Source organism: Primulina tabacum, chromosome 2 (assembly GCF_025594145.1).
Source record: "Primulina tabacum isolate GXHZ01 chromosome 2, ASM2559414v2, whole genome shotgun sequence".
NCBI classification, from domain to species: Eukaryota; Viridiplantae; Streptophyta; class Magnoliopsida; order Lamiales; family Gesneriaceae; genus Primulina; species Primulina tabacum.
The window spans coordinates 49,452,737-49,473,880 of NC_134551.1; the positions used below are offsets into that span (position 1 = coordinate 49,452,737).

The 21,144-nt window shown below is 37.8% G+C and overlaps 1 protein-coding gene and 2 long non-coding RNA genes across 3 annotated transcripts; 1 reads left to right on the forward strand and 2 right to left on the reverse strand.

Annotated features, from left to right (window-relative positions):
• Positions 1 to 54: 54 nt before the first annotated feature.
• On the forward strand, positions 55 to 801 carry LOC142534564 (uncharacterized). Its single transcript, XR_012817095.1, has 2 exons — positions 55 to 181; positions 216 to 801. It is a non-coding gene; the product is annotated as an uncharacterized LOC142534564 (long non-coding RNA).
• Positions 410 to 6,168, reverse strand: LOC142534571 (uncharacterized). Its single transcript, XR_012817096.1, has 3 exons — positions 5,875 to 6,168; positions 901 to 971; positions 410 to 544 (listed from the first exon to the last, which is right to left on the reverse strand). It is a non-coding gene; the product is annotated as an uncharacterized LOC142534571 (long non-coding RNA).
• A 574-nt stretch (positions 6,169 to 6,742) lies between these two features.
• Positions 6,743 to 11,910, reverse strand: LOC142534577 (U3 snoRNP-associated protein-like EMB2271). Its single transcript, XM_075641442.1, has 7 exons — positions 11,323 to 11,910; positions 10,032 to 10,374; positions 9,097 to 9,321; positions 8,482 to 8,698; positions 8,187 to 8,362; positions 7,548 to 7,613; positions 6,743 to 7,394 (listed from the first exon to the last, which is right to left on the reverse strand). Exons 1-7 carry the CDS (start codon positions 11,757 to 11,759, stop codon positions 7,317 to 7,319), a joined length of 1,542 nt encoding a protein of 513 aa, XP_075497557.1. The 5' UTR covers positions 11,760 to 11,910; the 3' UTR covers positions 6,743 to 7,316.
• Positions 11,911 to 21,144: the final 9,234 nt, after the last annotated feature.

Sequence of the window (21,144 nt, forward strand, 5' to 3'; positions counted from 1 at the left end):
TGGACAAAAGCATTTTTAACCAAATTGCACCTTGGAATTAGGAGGTGCAAACAAGTTAATTACAGAAGTCGAAGCAGGTAAAACAAAATGGTGACTTCAGTAACTCAAATTACAAATCTGACAACAGAAACCGAATGGACAAAAGCATTTTTAAACAAATTGCACCTTGGAATTAGTAGGTGTAAACAAATTCTGTAAAACATTGTTATTTTCAGCAGCATGGGTTTACCTAGCTAACAGTATCGACACTAAAAAGGTTAGGCTACGAGTGAATTCATACGCAGCGGTTAGCCAAGGCCAAAAGGAACATCTTACTCACTGTTGGAATCTACAATCTATTCTTATAAATCAATTCTTATCTTGACATTCCGCATGTCGAGAAGAGTCTTCTGTTCCAGCATGAGAATCTACTTTTCTAATGGTTTGTTAACTTCAGCAATTACTGCAGATTGTGAAGGGTTAGCATCAGAGACACCTCAAATCTGGGTCATGCAAATCCCTTCTGCCAGCTCTGAAGCTGATTTGTAGCATAATGTCATGATTGCTGTTGATATGTCATATATCATAAAATTACACCTCAAAAAATCATCTGTTTCCAGGAAATATAAAAAGCCTGTACTCCATTACGTTAAATTTCGTTGATTTTGAAAAGTATTGCACATAATTACCATTTAAAAAATAATAATCATAATTAACCAATTTTCTGTTTAGAACATAGCATCTCTACAACAAACTTCATCTACCATGAGATAACATACTCATCGACACTACTTTTTCGGGACGCCAGAAGCAATTCAAAAAGAGAGAAAAATTAAACAAGCATCCAGCAACGCAAAGAGTGTATTTTCATAATTTCACAGGTATAAATGAAATCAACCCGAATCAAGCTTATTCAATTACCTTTCTTGGTCATTTCCCAAACGAAGTGAAGAAATGACAACTTCAGCAGATTCATCGTCAAAATACACATCCTGCAAATGTTAAAAGTTGCATGTTGACAGCCATAAAGTGCATAAACAAGTGCATTTACAGGGTGTGCACAAGATGATGAAGAATTACAGATCTCATGTTACTCAAAATGAACTTTCAAAATATTTGGATTCACCTCCTCCGTTTTCATAAATGGCGCCTATTCAGGTTTTCTCCTTGACGTCTCATCATAATATGAGATAATAATACATACAATCTTGTCATTTTTTAAGCTTACCGACATCGGCATTCACAGAAGCATATGTTTCAATTCATCCATGATATGTAAAAATCCATTGACTTGGTCCTTTTGTATTGTCGTAAGTCTATCCTCCAAACTTGTCAGACAGACTTCATACACATCTGCAACAGATGTATGATCCATATGCATAGATGTATGCCTCATGTCTGTCAATGTTGGAGATGTTTGATTCATGTGTGAAGGAGAAGATTTTCAAACTTTATCTCGAGATGACCTGGAATATGTATATGTAAATGACTGAGAAAACTGTCAATCATCGGTCTACCCACTCCATCCTCTGGGTCAAACAATGGATCTTGACTGCACACTACTTTGATACTCTGGCTAAACAACTCCCTAATGCGATTGACTACCACATTAGGATTAGAATCAACAAAATCGTCAGTCATATAGTACACAGACAACAGCTCCTCTGTGGTGGTAATAAGCATCCCCAAAATATCTTATATTAATTATTAACATTAGATAACATAATGAAAATTAGTTAACCAAAAATATATTAAATAATACAAAAGTAAATAAAGTGAATTTTTCGTATTTATCTCGGTATATATATTTTTAAATGTTTTATTCACATCATCAATGGAAAGAGAATGGTTCTTATTCCATTTTCTAGTCAACCAATGACAAATCCTAGGTATCGGTTCAATTGGACATTTCCTACATCTAGCAAACACTTCAGCAATTGTTGGAAAATATTTATACGCCAAAACCTAGCACAAAAAAGTTAAACTAATGTATTAGTATGACATAAAATAACAACAATATTTTATAAAATGAAAAATATTTAATTACCTGCAAAGGATGAATAAATCCAATTATGTGGAAGCTACCGCACCCACTGAAGTCTAGATAATTCTCACGTCGTGCGACCAAATTTTCATAGCTTCTATACTTAGCTTCGAGATCTTTTCGTAATCCATAAAGTACTTCCTCGAAAGCTATTCTACCCCACTGATAGTTAATAAAACTATCAAAGTTATTAACTAATCTAATGCAGTCTGGGTCAAGTGTATCATGTTTATTTTTTCGTTTTCGGCCCAATATAGCTACCACAAAAAAAGACCGGCCAATTTCAACTTCTCCACATCTACCTCTTTACCTAACTTATTCTCATACTCATCAATTCTAGCTATAAAATCCCCCAAACATATATTGCATCTTCCACTAAAATGCCTAAGCATAAATTCATCATCATCATCAGGTATCACAGGATAAAATTTAGAACAATTCAGGCCAGTGGGCAAACAATACTTTAACAACGAAAACCGAAGGGATCGTTTGCGATATATCATCCAATATTCATCACATTCACTATCATAACTCTGGTTACTCATCAAAACCATAGCAATTGATTCGAATTCGTATAATCTTTAGCACATATAATTAAAAAATTACCAAATTGTATATGCTGGACCGAATGTTCAATTTCTTTTTTATTCAAAAACGATACTATTTTCTTACAAACATAGACATTTTGATCCTAAAGTTAACTTAAAATCAAAAAATTGATCACTTCCAAGTTTCGTGAGGAAGAAATCTACACACAAAAAAATGTTATTAATTGTCAAAAATTAAAATCGGGTCGTGTTATTGTCAAAAATTAGGTCAAGTGAGTGAGATTTAGGTCGAGTAAGCTACTCGACCCAATCCTCGACGAAACCCCAAGGATCGATCCAACTGGTGGGTCGAGCTCTTTTGTCGAGTGAGTGAGATTTGCCTACTCGACCCAAGCCTCGCCTAAACCCAAATCTCGACCCAACTGATGGGTCGAGGTTTACATCTGGGACGAGCTCGACCCAAGTGTCATGCTCGACCCAAAAAGTCGATTCAGGGAACGGTGTGGTTTGCTCGAAATTGATCGATTTAGGGTGCTGAGAAATCGATCGAATTGAATAAGATGCCATCCGAATTTGTGAGTCGAGCTCGACCCAAGGAAAATATTTAGTGGTAAAAATCAAAATAATAAATCGAGCTCTTACCAATACATAATTATCTCTTTGAATTTCTTCCAAACCAATTTCTTGTAGACTCATTATTCTAACGTATATGAGAGCCGAGGAACTAGACAAATTTGACAAAAACAGTGATGCGAAGAATGGTACAAGAACCAAAAATTGAGAAGACTGTGAGTGAGATGTTAAGAACGAGCTCGTCAGGTAAGTATTTTAGGTTTTTTTATTTAATTAAATTTTAAGTTTTATTATGCATAAATTAAATTTTAAATATACTAATATTTGACAAAATTAGGTTTTAAATAGTTTTAAATAAAGGAAAATACAAGTCCTTTTTTTATTTTTTTTGAATTAATACGTCCTGGAGTCCCGATTTCCTCATTTCCCCCACTCGGATTTATTGGGACCTTCAAGAGTTAAATCAAAGGTAGAGCAAGGTACTTCATTTCAATGATCGATGACTACTCCTGGAAAGTATGGGTTACCACTCTCTCGAGTGAGGATCAAGTGTTACAAGCTTTCAAGGATTGGAAAGTTGTGGTAGACAATCAAACGGGCCACAAGGTTAAAAAAACCAAGAACTGATAATGGGCTTGAATTTGCAATGAATAATTCAATCAATATTGCAAAAGAGAATGCATATCAAGGCATCACACCGTACCAGGAACACCACAACAAAACGGGCTTGCGGAGAGAATGAATCGCACCATTCTTGAGAGGATGCGTTGTAAGCTCACAACCGCTGGTTTACCCAGAGGCTGTCCAAACAGCCTGTTACCTTATAATAAGTGTCCTTCGTCTGCCCTTGAATTTAAAACACCACAAGAAGCTTGGAGTACTGACATGGATGAGGTAGAGCCACTGAATTTCGAACAAGCCGTAAATTGTAAAGAAATGTCAAAGTAGATTCGGGCAATGAAAGAATAGATGGACTCATATGGGTATTAGTTCATTAGCCGCAGAACCAGAAAATGGTAGGTTGTAAATGGATCTTCAAAATGAATGAATGAATTCCAAGTGTCGAAGGCGCCCAATGCAAAACTAGGTTCATTGCTAAGGGGTTTACTCCTGTAGTCAGACAAACCTCCATTAGAACCACATTAGCATTGGTGAATCAACAAGATATAGACTTAAACCAAACGGATGTGAAGACGGAGTTCTTACATGGGGAACTTCAAATGACCCTATACATGAAACAACCAAATGGTTTGAACAAGGACGAGGGGGAAGTGTGTTTATTAAAGAGGTCTCTTTATGGTTAAAACAGTCACCAAGACAATGGTGTTTACGTTTTGATCAATTCATGGAAAAGATTGGTTTTGCTCGGTCAAACCTTGATAGCCGCGTGTATTACAAAGATGTAGAAACTGCAAGCCAAGTATATCTTAATCTACTAAATTATGTAGATGACTTACTTGCCAGCAAGAACATATCAGAAATTGACAAGCTCAAAGGTAAACTCAACTCCGAGTTCAAAAGTAAGATTTGGGATCGGCTGGCAGGAACTTGGGAATTGATATCAAGCGTGACAGAAAGTCGAAGAAATTGTTCCTGTCCCAAGAGGCTTATGTGAACAAAATCTTGACTAGGTACTCAACTAGCTCAACATTTTAAGCTTTCGAATGCTCCCATCCCACGGCATGAGGATGAAAGGAAACACATGGAGAAAGTGTCATGTATTGCATGGTGTGCACCTGACCAGATTTGGCGTACATTTGAAGTATAACAAGCAGGTTTATGTCTAATCTCGAGAAAAAAACATTGGCAAGCACTCGAGTGGATTATAAGATACCTGAGTGGAACCAAAAGTGCTGGACTATGCTATAGTGAAGAAGTTGATACATCTAACGTGATTGAAGGATGCTTAGACTCTGACTATGAAGGCTGTCTAGACTCAAGAAGATCACTTTTTGGATACCTGTGAGCTGGAAGGCCAGTCTGCAAAAGGTGGTGGCCTTGTCTACAACGGAAGCCGAGTATATGGCAGCAACCAAGGCTATAAAGGAAGGGATATGGCTGCATGGTTTTATTAAAGAGATAGGTATATGTCAAGAGGTGATGATTGTATATTGCGACAATCAAAGTGCAATCCACCTCCTGAAGAATTCTATGTGTCATGAAAGGTCTAAGCATGTCCGAGTGCATTTCATTCGAGAAGTCATTGCTGGAATAATAATCAAAGTGGAAAAAGTAGCTTCTGAAGAAAATACAGCAGATGTTTTCACAAAGGTTCTTCTTGTTGATCAAGATTGCTTCGTGAATTCTGTATCGGTTCCAGATTGATCTTGTGCAATCTTGGTTGATTTCACTACAGGGTTGTTAACAACCATCTTCCTCTACACTGTATTACCACGTGATGTTCTATATTTGGACTACAATAATATATTTGCCAACAAGTGCAGTCCAATCACGACTTGTGCATTAGCAAGAAAACAAATACAATTATTGTGCCACGTCACATTGAAGCACAAGTATACAATCCCATAAATTCCACATTTAGGACACAGTCGAGAACCATAACCCCCGTTATACTACCAGTCAATAACATCTACATTCCTCCAAGAAACGCAAAATTACCCATATCATCGAATCCATGACAAAGAAAAGCAAGCCAAGAAATAACTTTTATGCAATAAAACAATACAAACAATACAGATATTTTTTTCGTAAAAATTTGTGCGTACTTACTGGAGATACGGCGGAGAGCCCAGCCATATGCCAAAACATGGTTAATTTTGAAGAGTGATGATAGAATTACGGATCTGTCACGCTCGTGTCTCTCGAAAAATGATCTGCACAACAACTTAGACTCAAGAAAACTTCCGAAATTTGAACCAAAATCAATCCAACCTTCACTTTAAAAAAAAAAATTTAATAAACCCTATAGATTTCAAAACCGATGGCAATCGAGGACTAAATTTCACTCCAGGGGAGGAGATACAGGCAAAAAAAAATGATAATCCTAGTATTCCTCAGCTACATGCATATATGCGCGAACTTATAAACGGAAACAAATATTCATTTATTATTTACTTCTTATTATTATCCTCATTTATGATAATTTTTGTTCAATAAATATATATTATTTTATTATGATATTTTTTTTTGGGAAAGATTTATGATACTCATAGACTAGATATCTCCAATATATTTTTAAAAAAAAGTAAGAATAATTTTTTTATATTAAAATTTTTTCATTTCGTATTATAAATTAATAATCAAATGCTAATATTTTTTAAATTTAATAATTAATTAAATAAAATAACAATTAGTATTTAAAATAACAAACTCTCGATAGCAAAGTTCATCCTAATATATCTACACTGAATCAACATCTTACGCAATTTCTTCGTTACTAGATTCAACATGGTATAAATCGAATACATATTGTCTTAGATTCGAAAAAGTTTTGCGAGATCGAAAATGAACTTACGATTTGTTGACATTATTATTTCAAAAATAATCATAATAACTTATTATACACTTTTTCAAAAAAAAATAAAAAAACTTATTATACACGAGCATCGCATTTCTTTGTCAACTAATATATAACATCAAAATACGTACATAATAACTACCCGCGACGCAAACAAGTCAATTGAAAAATAATATAGATAAAAATTTATTTCATCCCATCATATGTTACTTATACAATCTACACAAATTAACGAAACAAAATTTAAGTACAGCTTCAGGCTGTACCCGTGGTGGTGTTTGGTTCAATGCTTCTTCCGAATAATGATAAACTCAGATTACCGATTACTTGGCTGATGTAAAATGAACTGAAAACAAATGATTAGGGGTAAAGAACTTCACCCTTTGGAGACAATAAGCCATTGGAGACGAACTTGATCGGCCCACAACTTGCCGGTATGAAAATGCTCTCCTCGGAGACGAATGACTGACCAATACAAAATCGCCCACTTGGTGTGATCAAGAGGTAAATTTTCGAAGCCAATCACACCAGTTATCGTGATCTTTTTTTTTTTCAGAACTTAGGCTGATGAGATCAAAATTGGTAGTTGGATAAGTAACTCCCAAATACTCGGAACATCACAATCAACAAGGGTAAAAAACACCCCTTTTTGGTTATAGTGTAATCAAGCGAGATTTCAAATTTTGAATTGCCGTCATGAAAGCACGAGCGGGTGTACTGAAACTCCATTTCTAGCGGCAGAAATACGTCCCCACCTACCTAACCGTGGTTCCTGTCCAAAGAAGACACACTTCGACGTTAGATAATTGGAGCAACTATCAGCTATCATGATAAACCAAAGTCTGGCTACAATTCAGGTTCCATAGTAGCTTTTTAAAGAGAACTTCGTATAGCTTTGCTGCATAAAGAGAAGAGAATGCATCACCTGCCCAACTCCGGCAATGAGAAATTTTCCAGATTTTGCAAAAGTCAGAGAATTTACAAATCCGACCTGCCATATATTGAGATATAGGATAAACAGCAATAGCAACAAGTTAATTGATGTTGGATAATCAAGCCCCAAGGAGCCAACATTCAACAGGATACCAAAAATGATGAATCTACGGTTAAAGATGAAATAGATTTGTAGTATGAAACGAGTAACTACTACTACTTTAGAGTTTTAGGTTCAAGCATATAAAATATAAAAATTCTACCCATGAAAACAAGCACAATACTACAGTGCCAAGTTGAAGGTCTTACGAGGGTTCAGACAACAAAGACAAGCAATTTTAAATATTCAAACGCCCGTGGCACCCTCAGCATGCATGTATCACGCATCATAAGCACACAACGAGAATAAAGAAATCAAATTAAACACCAACACCAGGCATAAATTATATCCAAAGACACTAAAATTTGAAGATGGAAAGGAGAGGCAACTTTTAAACTGTTAGATATAAGTTGTTCAAGTGATATCCATGTGAATCACATATTCACATCAAATAAAAAACAAAAGTTAACAATGACAAATTAATAGATATAAGATTGCAATATAGTCACAACAGGACACAATAATACACACCAGGGGGAGCTCAAACAAAGGAGATATGCCTTTGGATTCGTTCTCAATTTTCCAAAGCCGTACCAAACCATTCCCAGCTCCCGAAGCAGCAAGATCACTGTTTCTGCATACAGTGATTGAATTAATCCAAGAAAGAGCTGTGGAACCACTTTTCTCTAAATCTAGGGCATTGTTTTCTGCAGAAGACCAATTGCAATGAGGGACTTTGTAAATGCGTCTCATACTATAACCACACAACTGATTAGAAACACGAAGTTTTGAACATTGAGATGAATGGTATTGAAAGATTACTTGCCTTTATGGCCATTTGATAGTCCATTATTTTCATAACTGGGAACAGTACTTGAGGTATGAGCATTTTTTACGATATGAACAGGCTTCTTGCGCAGTACATTCCAATGCTCGATGCTTCCATCATCGGAACCAGACAGGAATTCATCATTACTAATAAAGCAGCAGCATTCAAGGGAAGACGCAGAAGCCCGAAATATTAATTGTGATTCCTCCGGAACCTATTTTCCATATACCATAGGAAAGACAATCAAATGATAAGAATAAACTTAAATCTCCACTTATAAGTCTAATGAACTTGAAATGAAACCACAGCCAGGTTTAAAGTGTAAGCAATGATTAAGGAAGCAATAGAAATATTCAAAATTTCTCACAATTTCAGAATGGCCACTATGGCTTCATGTCTGAAAGCAGGGAATAAATGTGTCTAAATTGCATCTCTTATTTTTTATTAACTATAGACTCTGTGAATTTTGTCCCTTTTTATTCAAATGTGCAAAGTTTGCAAGGCAATGTCATCACAAGAAAGAAAGTATGCAGCACTCAACCTTTTCCACAAGCCCAAGATAAGATCGTTCTCACTATTGTTTCTATCTCTTACCAAAAGACTTGATATTACCTTCCACAAGTGCATGGTCCGGTCACGTCCAACAGTCAATACACGTTCTTTCCTCAAGCTGTCAATTGTTAACACCTCACTTTGGTGTCCAAACAATGTGTTTATGTAAGTTCTATCTTCTGCATTCCAAATTTTTAAAGATCTATCAAATGAACCAGAAAAGAGTTCTGAAGACCCCTGTCTAAATGTTAAGCAAGAGACAGGTCCTTTGTGTCCTGGAAAAGCCTGCAAATGATGAAATTGGTGAGATATGCCAATAAATTACAACTTAAGTATTTCAGTGGAATATTCTGTTAAGAAATAGAAACAGAAAAACATGTGTCTGAGCTACACTGATAGTGAATAATCAACATCCATAAAATTCATTAACTTGTTAAAAGATGGTGATCTTTTAAAAACGGAATAACAAGTTTTGTTACCAGAACGCCGAAATAGAAGAACTAATAATCCACAGGCTCTAAAGGAAAGTCAATACGTACAAACAATGATTGTGGAGAAATATCTAAGGTATTTTTTTGTCACATGTTCCAGCGCCCCCCCCCGCCCCCCCCCCCCCCCCCTTTTCAAATTCTAATAAGTGAAACCAAATGTTACAGTCTTTCTTCTCCCAAAACATAACTTCACACATTTTACATCTCCCAACATAATAATTACTTTTAAATCACAATACACCAGTCCCTAGAAATGCTCTATTACCATATTACTACACTTGTAGTCTAATATTTTAAACTGTACTTCAAAGGTTTAAAGATACCATCTAACTTTAGAAAAACAATATAAACCTCAAATGACATCATTAACTCAGCATATTCTCGCATAAAATGATATCTGCTAGAAATAAATTCTCTCTCAGAAACTAAAGCAAATATAACCCAAATTTCCTTCAAGTAATGTGCTAAAATTTGAACATTTAGGACGGGATCATCTAAAAATACCTGAATATGCTCTCGTGTGCGCACGTCCCACAAATGAACATGTCGATCTAAGCCTCCACTAGCCAAATACCGCCCATCAGAGCTAATAGCCAGTGCTAAAACGTGTTTACTATGCTTAGTAGCTCGACCTTGTGGGTCTTTTACGCCATGAGACTTTAGAACTTCATCACTAGGCCAGGTATACTTTTCAGTTTTCCCATTAATAATATCCCAATGTTCAATGGTACCATTTTTGGAAGCTGAAAATCCTCTCGAGTCATCCTCAGATAGAGCCACAGCAGTAACAGGTTGCTGGTGTTTTACAAGAAGCCGGAATCCCACACTTGGTTCTGGCTTTTGAACCCTGCAAATTAACATACACATATCAATTACATTTGGCAGACATGACATTAAAAGAATTAAATGGAAGTTTATCATCATGTACACTTGCACATAAGCATATATAAAGGCACTAGGCAGTAGTCGTGGCTTTTGCATACGGAGAGATGGCGAGCAAGATGAGAATACAATATCCTAGCCATGTAGACAGGACAAAAATTGCTCAGATTCATAGAAACATGCCATCGCGACTAGCCTATTCAATATCTGAACTATCTTGTCCCAGAGAGCCTGGCGTAGAAACACTCAGCATCAGCATTCTCTCGCCAGTAAAAAGAAATTGATCAAATGAAAAAAATGTTTCATTACACTGGCACTGGCATTGGAATTTCAACTAACCCGATCCATGTGACGATCCGAGGAGCAAAAGCATGTAATTTGAATAAGTTGACATGCCAAGAGCAACGGGCTCCTGTTGGATAGTCTAGGTCCCCAACACAGATCACAAAGTTGGATAACTTTCGTAGCGAAACACAGATTTGTATGCATGAACTTAAATTTAGGAATCTGACAGGAAACCAATCAGCTATTGACTTTCGCCCGTGCTTAAAAAATTAATAGTGGCAAATAGAAATATCTAAAACTAAAAAACTTAAAAATAACGTAACAGAAATATCTCAAACTAAGATATCTCCTGAAAATCTAATTTTTAGGTCCCCGTCACAAAATACACCGGCATCGAATTCCAATCACTCTACCACTCAAAAGACAAGAGAAAACATGAGATAACAAATTCATCTATGATACTTCAGTAGAAACTCGTGTATTTGGCTAAATCATTAGTGTCCCAAATCTAATGCTAGGTAACTAAATCTTCCGCTAGCATTCCAGCAACAACACCAATAAATGTGTCAACGACTACTTAGGAAAAACTCAAACTTTCAGAATACAAAACGTACAGTAACAAGAATACCTTGCCCCAATAGCTCTGCGGAGGCGGCCGCTCTCTTCCAGCTGCTCCTGCTGCAAAAGCTTCGCAATAAGTGAATCCCTCTCTCCCTCCCTCTCCGTACGAGCTTCCTCCCCGTCCTCCAATACATCTTCTTCTACTTTTCTCCTTTTCTCCAAGATTGCGTACGCCAACCGCTTCCTCTTCTCCGCCGGCGTCTCCTCTATCTCTTCTTCCATCTCCTCCGCTCGCCCCCTATCACCATCCGAATCAAGTGCTTCTCCTTCATCATCACTGCTTTCAATGTTTTCGTCACCTCCATTGCGAAACTTACGGCGCCGCTTCGGATCAGAATCTTCGAAAAATGGATCCCGTGTAACGGAGAACTGCTTCTTATTGCTAATCTTGCCCTTGTTCTGCTGGTCCAAAGGTTTCTTCTTCTTCAAATGCTTGCCCTTCATGGCTCGTGATAGAGGATGCTTGTATGTGTTGCAGCAGCCAAAATCTTGAATGCTCCTACGTTGATGGCTTCGGGGGTGAAGTAAAAATTTTATAGTCGATCCACAGAACTGAGGTTTAGCGGTAGGGTTTTCTGACGTCCCCGGATATTTATAAAAATCGCAATATAGCCCATAACTTAATCAAATTAGAATTGTTGCCCACTAATGAAACTGCCAACTGGATGGCCCATTATAAGCATCTACTGGACTTTACGGGGCCTCATGCGATCCACAATTGGGCCATCAAAAAGTTAAAGCGTTCAATATGCAATAAGCTATTATCTGAAGGGCCAAACTGCAATATATAGCATCGCAATAAAATGACAAGTGCTCCAGGAAGAAGGGAACTGTAAATTCTTGAAGGCAAAATGAACAAGAGCGAAGAACTGCATGAGGATGGCGAGAGAAAGGGTGGAGAAGGCGCTTCAGTATTCGTACAAAGATATTAAGATTACAATATCTCAATAATCTTCTATTTCTAGAATATGTATATTCTGTATATATATATCTCTGAATTGTAGCCATAATATTAGCCTATAATTTTGGTTTGTAAGATTATATATATTACCGACGGGTGAATGAATAAGAGCAAGGAATACCAATTCTATCATGGTATCAGAGCCCTAACAGCCTAGCAAGCTCTTATCAATTTTTTTCCTCCTTTTCGATTTCTTCAGCCATCATACTCAGCCTCTTTCTCCGATTCTTCTCATCATGGCCGACGATGGCAAAATCGATCCCAACTCTCCCTATTATCTTGGGTCTGGAGATCAACCTGGAAATATGATCACCCACGTGATCCTCTCTACTGAAAATTATATTGTCTGGGCTCGTGCAATTAAGCTGTCTTTGAAAGCTCGTCGAAAGTTTGTGTTTGTTGATGGGACAATCACCAAACCGACGGAGAAGAAGAAACAACTCGATTGGGACACTGTCAATTCTATGCTTGTCTCATGGATCATGCGGACTCTTGATCCGAAATTGGCCGCCTCCATTTCTTTTCATGATGAAGCAAAACGCCTTTGGGATTATCTTGAGAAGCGTTTTTGCGTGGCCAACGGTCCTCGTCTTCAACAATTGAGGGCCGATATTACCAACTGTAGGCAAATTTCGAATATGTCTATTGATGATTATTATACTCGTTTGATGGGATTGTATGATGAATTGGATCGTCTCAAGCCTCTCCATGCGTGTGAATGTGGTAATTGTACCTGTGATGTTGCTGGTCGATTCACTGCGGATCGGGAGGAGGAGAAACTCCATCAATTTCTCATTGGCATTAACGATGAGTTATATGCAACTGTACGCTCGAATTTGTTGTCCACCTCTCCTTTACCTGATCTCGATCGTGTGTATCAAGCATGCCTACAGGAAGAAAAGTCTCGGGGTACTGCTCGAGATAGAGCGGACAATGAGGAAATCCATGCGTTTGCTCTCCAAACTGCACAACCCAAGGCTCGTTTTACCCGTCTTGATAAATCCAAATTGTATTGCTCTGCTTGTAAGCGACCGGGTCATGATAACGATTCTTGTTTCAAAATTCATGGATATCCGGATTGGTGGGAAGATCGGAACCTTGGAGTCCAAGGCCGTGCATGGCCCAACGCACAACCACCTCTTGCGGCTCCTCCAAATGCTCCTCGTGGTCGACCCAAAGCCGCGGCTGCCATGGTCGTGACCTCCAATGATGTGGCAGGTGGGGGGAGCGATTCAGTGGATTCATCTCATGAGTCTCCCGGCCTCTCTATGCATGATTTAAAACCGGAACAGGTTCAGATTTTATTAAATATGATAAATACTCGCCAGCATGATCAGATGATGGGTGAACTCTCTTCCTTTTCCTGGATTATTGATACTGGTGCTTCTCACCATGTTACTGGCACTGAATCATGTTTGACAGACACTCATCATATTCCACAATGTTCTGTTGGGTTACCTAACGGCGCGCATGCCATTGCTACTAAGGCTGGCCGCGTTTTGTTGACTAATGGGTTGATACTTGAGAATGTTTTATTTGTACCACAGTTCCATTTCAACTTAATCTCGGTGTCACAACTAATTGATGATTCTAAATGTCTTTTACAATTTACTGCTTCTTTATGTGCTATACAGGACCTACGCTCGGGGAGTGTGATTGGAGCCGGTGAACGTAAGGATGGACTCTATTATTTTCGGCGGATTCCTACAGTGTGTGTGGTAACGGTTCCAGAGATTTCGGATTTTGAGTTGTGGCATCGTCGTCTGGGGCATCCGTCAGATAGAGTAGTCAAGTTAGTTCCGGCTATTTCTTCCAGTACATCTAGAAAGAAATTGAATAAAGCATGTGATGGGTTTATTTATTGCGTTCAAAAACACAAGTTTATCAAGTTTTTTGTTCGTTTCTTTCTATGATTGCCCGCCAGTTTGAAACACATGTCAAATTAATACGAAGTGACAATGGTACGGAGTTTAAATGTATGTTGGATTATTTTGATACACATGGCATTATTTTTCAAACATAATGCGTTGGGACTCCTCAACAAAATGGTCGTGTGGAACGCAAACATCAACATATTCTTAATGTGGGTCGTGATTTGATGTTTCAAGGCAATCTTCATATTACCTTTTGGGGGGAATGTGTGCTTGGTGCGGTGTATCTCATTAACAGAACTCTGTCTGGCTTGCTCCAAAATAAAACTCCTTTTGAAATTCTCTTTGGCAAGGCACCTGATTTTGATGCACTTAAGGTTTTTGGATGTTTAGCTTTTGCACACAATCAAAAGGCCAAAGGTAATAAATTTGCTCCTCGAAGTAGGAAGTGTGTTTTTATTGGTTATCCACATGGGAAGAAAGGGTGGAAACTGTATGACATTCAGACAGGTGACATCTTTGTTTCCAGAGATGTAAAGTTTCATGAAAATGAATTTCCCTACCAGACTGTCTCTACTTCTCAAGTGCCCGCTTCTTCCTCGTCGCCGCCTGATTCTAATGTGGGGATTGATGTTGATCTTTTGGATGACTTGGAGCCTGTTTTGGTTGATGACCCCGCAGCCCCTGCGATTGGGACTGATACTGTATTGGAACCCACATTGCCTCTCGTGCCCCCTGCACTTTCGTCTCCTCCTGCATGTGCCGATGCCTTGGGGCGCGGGTTGCGGGATAAGCGTCCCTCTGTTCTTCTTCGTGACTTTGTTACCCACACTGTTCAAACTTCGAGTCCATCTGAGTGTTCATCGTCTTCTACTAGCTCCTCAGGTACTTCTTATCCTATATTATAGCACATTATGTGAATTGTAATAAATTTTCTCCACGACACCGTGCTTTCCTTGCAGCTATCACTGAGGGCATTGAGCCTCGTTCTTTTAAAGAAGCTATGCAACATGAAGGTTGGCGCGAGGCTATGCAGAAAGAAATTGCTGCTTTAGAATCTAATGGCACTTGGGAAATGACAGTTTTGCCTCCTCATAAAAAGGCTCTTGGTTCTAAATGGGTATACAAAATTAAATACCATGCAGATGGGCAAATAGAGCGTTTTAAGGCCCGTCTGGTTGTTTTCGGCAATCGTCAAATTGAGGGGGCTGATTATAACGAAACTTTTGCTCCAGTTGCGAAAATGTCACTGTTCGTGCCTTCTTAGCAGTTGCAGCGGTCAAGAATTGGGCTTTGCATCAGATGGATGTTCATAATGTGTTTCTGCATGGTGATCTTGATGAAGAAGTTTACATGAAACTTCCTCCTGGCTTCAACGTTCGCACTCCTGGCTTAGTGTGTCGTCTTAAGAAGTCTTTGTATAGTCTACGACAGGCTCCGTGGTGTTGGTTTGCTAAGCTAGCTGCTTCTTTGAAAACCTATGGTTTCCTTCAGTCTTATTCAGATTATTCTCTGTTTACTCTACATCGGGGATCGGTTCAACTTAATGTTCTTGTGTATGTTGATGATCTCATCATTTCTGGTAATGATGCTTCCGCTATTGACCATTTCAAGGCATATTTGCATGAGTGTTTCCATATGAAAGATTTGGGTGTCCTAAAGTATTTTCTTGGTATTGAGGTTGCTCGTAATTCTGAGGGCATCTTCTTGTGTCAACGAAAATACACTCTTGATATTATTGCTGAAACTGGCTTATTGGGGTCACGTCCCGTTGGCTTTCCAATTGAGCAGAATCACACATTGGCTCTCGCCAAAGGCCCTTTGCTCGCTGATCCTGACAGGTATAGACGACTTGTGGGTCGTCTCATTTACTTATCCTCCACCCGTACTGAATTGGTTTATACAGTTCATATCTTGGCTCAGTTTATGCAACACCCTAGTCAGGATCATTAGGATGCGGCGCTCCGTACGGTCCGTTACTTAAAAGGGTGTCCGGGTCAAGGCATTCTTCTTCGTACCAATTGTGAGTTATCTCTAACAGGTTGGTGTGATTCAGATTGGGCTACGTGTCCTTTGACTAGACGGTCTCTTACTGGTTGGATAGTGTTTCTCGGATCCTCTCCGATTTCTTGGAAAACCAAGAAACAACATACGGTGTCCCGGTCTTCTGCAGAAGCCGAGTATCGCTCCATGGCCGCAGTCACTTCAGAGTTGAAATGGCTCAAAGCTTTGCTTTCAAGTTTGGGTGTCACTGCATTCGCCAGCCATGAGCTTATACTGTGATAGTCAGTCGCCACTCTACATTGCTCCAGGAAGAAGGGAACTGTAAATTCTTGAAGGCAAAATGAACAAGAGCGAAGAACTGCATGAGGATGGCGATAGAAAGGGTGGAGAAGGCGCTTCAGTATTCGTACAAAGACCGCCGCAACAAGAAACGGGACATGCGGTCTCTTTGGATTCAGCGAATCAACGCTGGCACGTGACTGCACGGAGAGCGTCGATTTCTTAGCTATATCACATTTATTTATTTAATTTTGTTTCTTTACGAGTTTGAAGGTTTGTTATATATCTCCGAACTGTGTTTCAATGTCCTTGGGTTTTTTGATTCTTCTGTTTCTTTCATTGAGGAATGGTGGTATTTTGAATTTGGAGTGTATTTTTAGTGGGAAATAGTTGCAAGTCTGGCAATATTAATTTTTTACTTCAGAAAAAAAAAATTAAATTCATCTTTGTATTTTCTAAAATCGCAAGTTTTGTTCCGACGTACGCTGTGCTAGAAGCTTGATTTAGCCCCTAAAGATGTCGGAACTAAACTTTTGGTAGAATAAAAATGGTGTTTTGACCACGGGGGGTGGATGGGAAATCCCGAGAAACTTGCAATTTATTTTCTTTGCAATTGTGATGTTAATACCTCCAAATCACGATTTATTAAGATGTTATCATGATTAATAAGTAAATAGTGGACAACTGAGTTAAAAATTTGCATTTCCACATAATTTTCTTATAAATATGATATATTAAAAAACCAAATATTCAAAATAAACAACATATGTCATCAATAAACATAACAATAAACAAGTAATGACCAGATACAATCATGATATTTACAAAATAAAAATATCATAGAGCTGACAAGACTCGATAATAATATAATACAATATTCCAAATATATACATATAATATTTAGACGATAACACTACGTAGTACCTAAATATAATTGAGTCTATTATCAAAGAGCTCTGGTAATTTCTGATGTTTTCTCTCGAGCACATGAGGTTGAACAACGTGTATCACATGTCATGTCCACACAGAAAAGACAATACAACCCTTTTTGGGGTCAAAAACCCTAGTACCAGTATCAAAAAACCACGATATGTGACATATATTCATGCATGAATGCAATGCATGAATAGGTGCAAAGATATCAGGATATCGAGAGTCAAATTATCGATATCAACAATTATACATAATATGCTCGAGCCGGTCTATGGCTTAGCAAACCGTGCCTGGGATATGGTCCAGCCTCGAAGCCAACAACTACCTAAATCGAACCGAATCGAGGTTACCAAACATTTTCATGACGTAATATCATATCATATACATATAACGGATCTCAATCGAAATATAATTGGATCTCAATAACAGATAAAATCAATATGATATGTTCAATGGTATTGATGTATTTAACTAAAATAAAAATGTGTGTGAGCAAAAAAAATATTTTATTTTATTTGCACATCAATTACCAACTGATAATATGCAACACAACGTATAATACCACATAAATCAACAAATAGTAAATAAATCATACATAGGATCATCATATGTCTTTGTCAGACATCATGAAAATAATTAATCTCTACGTACCTCAACTAATTTATCAGTAATTTAAATCTTCAAGAAAATCCTGAACATGTTATTCAAACAAATCATCTGAATATTAATTTAAATGTTCTTATAATCATATAAAACTTATAAATAATTTAAATTCAACTAAGTTTCCAACTATTTATACACTTAGGCCCTGTTTGTCTCGGTGGATGAGATAAGGATAAGATCACACATACTCTCTCATCCATTGTTCCTTTGACTTATTTATAAAGATAACATGTCCATGGGCCCAATATTAAATATTGAAATCTTAGTACAAGATATCACACCACCCACTTGAGATGTGTTCTCACGGCTTGTAGAGTGTTCTTGATTTTCAATTAATTTCCCCATACTGCCCTCATTAATTGTACTGAGTTAAAAATAAACATATTAAAATAAGGAAAGAACCCTACATGAGGAAGGTCTTTCGGGAACAAGAAATCTGCGGCAGAAGAAAGAATGGGGAAAAAAGAAGTATAAAAACTGTGAGCCAAGAAGAAGTTTCAATCGCTTTCTGAGAAAAGGGTTGACCGAGCGATACGCTTTTGAAGAAGGCGTTGTCGAAATACACCATTTCTCTTCAAAAGTAGAGGTGAACATCTAAAATTTTACAGGAAAAACCTACTGTCAAAGCTACGATTTGTTCTTTTTTTGTTTGTTTGTGATATATTTGTCTTGAATTCAAAGTCCATGCTCTCACTTGCAATCTTTTCTTATTTTTCTGTATTTTTTTCTTAATCTTCTGCATCATTAATCTCCAACCAGTGGTGTTATTTCTTATGTTCCCCATCCTTAACCTCGACGGTCTGTTTAGATTTTCATTACTGCAGATGTGTACTTCGACTTCTTCAATATGTTACTGCATGATTACTCAGATTTGGACATTCATATGTATTATCTACAAAATTTATGACGTGACAGACATCTATGTGTCATGGGTGAAGAAGATGGATACACACAAGAGTTGCTAGTGTTGAAACAAATTCTTATAGCTTCCTTTGTGTTCCTGACCATTGTGTCGCGTTACTACGCCAAATGTTTAACTAAAAGAAAGCGTAGGCCACATAGAAGACGTGTAAGGCATGATGATCCTGAAAGAATAAATGCTCAAGTGAACCACTTACGTAGGATCATTGACATAGGAGATGTCCAATGTATTGTTAATTTGTGAATGACTCGTAATGCATTTGTACGTCTATGATATCTCCTAACCCATGTCGGTGGCCTAGTGGAATCTAGGTATATACGAGTTGAGGAAAAGGTTGCCATGTTTTTGTCTATTTTAGCACATCACAAGAAAAATAGGGTAATTGGCCATGACTACCTACGTAGTGGGCATACTGTCAGCACTCATTTCCACCAAGTGCTAAGATGTGTTTTGAAACTACACCCATTACTTCTCGTGAAGCCAGATCCAGCGACCGAAGACTGCTCGAACAAAGCTTGGAAATTTTTCAAGGTACAATGATATAAACATTTATTAAACACTTGGTCCCTACAGGTCCTTTCCTCTGTTTTCAAACTACACTCACTGTCGTTATCTATTTGAATTGTCGTCGTGTATTTTCACAAACTTTGTAGGGTTGTCTTGGAGCATTGAACGGTACCTACGTCAATGTTCAAGTACCTAATAAAGACAAGCCAAGATACAGAACAAGGAAAGGAACAACAGCTGTTAACGTATTGGCAGTGTGTGACCGTAACATGAATTTCATTTATGCACTAACAGGGTGGGAAGGATCGGCGGCAGATGCTAGGGTTCTTAGAGATGCAATTCACCGAGAGGATGGTCTAAAAGTTCCGCGAGGTTTGAATTATTTTTCATTATAATACTCTATCATGTTAATTGGTGCATAATACGAAAGGACCACAAATTATATATTTTAAATTTTGTGTTACTTCTACCTTATAACATGTGTGTAGCACACTCCAAATCTTTCCTAACTTTGGCAAAACTTTACAGGATGCTACTATCTATGTGATAATGGTTATGCAAACGTCGATGGATTCTTAACACCTTACAGGAGAACAAGGTACCATATGGACGACTGGGCAGTTGGAGCTAGAGGTCCACAAAACTTCAAAGAGTATTTCAACTCAAAACATTGTCGTGCACGTAATGTAATTGAAAGAGCATTTGGTCTATTAAAGAGACGGTGGGCAGTACTACGGAGTCCGACATTTTATCCTTTGCAAGTTCAAAACCATATCATATTGGCATGTATGATGTTACATAATTTCATCCGTCTTGAAATGCCTGAAGACCCACTAGAAGGGGTTGATGAAGTAATTAATGTCACAACAGAAACTGCTGAAGAGGAATTTATTGACAATATCGAGTCTTCCCCAACTTGGGATTTGTGGAGAGATAACCTTGCAATGTCGATGTATAATAATTAAGTATCACTACCAAATCTAGAACATATTTGCTCTTCAGTTAATTTCGTGGCTGGTTGGACATGTTTGGGAAGGTTTGAGGGCGAGATTGACTTGTGGTCGATATTCGATGTCGATGACTCAGCTTGGTTTGACGACTCATTGAAGGGAGGCTGAGTGTGCACGTTTTTTCTATTACCAAAGTTGGTCGATGGCGCACCACTTGACACACTTCCGTTAAAAGTTGGCTCCAGATTAGGCATGCTATGGAGTCCATGGTATTCATCATACCAGATAAATTTGTTTGGATGCTTCAAAGATGCCGGACAGATGTAGTAATGCTTCCTGGGACGTGTAGCAAATTCTCCCGCCTGCCTTAGAAGCATTATCCCATTCCCGCACTGACATTGGGGTGGATTTCGTAGGTCCATAACAAACTGCATAGTAAATGTTCTACAAACATGAATCCAACAAAAATATGCGAAGCATGAGATGTAAACAAAAATGAATTTCTCTCATTACACTCATTGATGACATTAAGCAGTAAATAACTTCGACTAAAATAAACATGATTCTTAACATCGAAGATGCTATAAAACTATCATTGCTCGTAAACATCCGTCCGATTAACATAAGTTAACAAGAAATTAACAATCTAACAACAAAATTAACAATATCATCTAAATTATGTGATCCCTAAAACAAAGTTCGAAAAACAAAATTGAGTACGGTGGGTAGCAATTTTTCA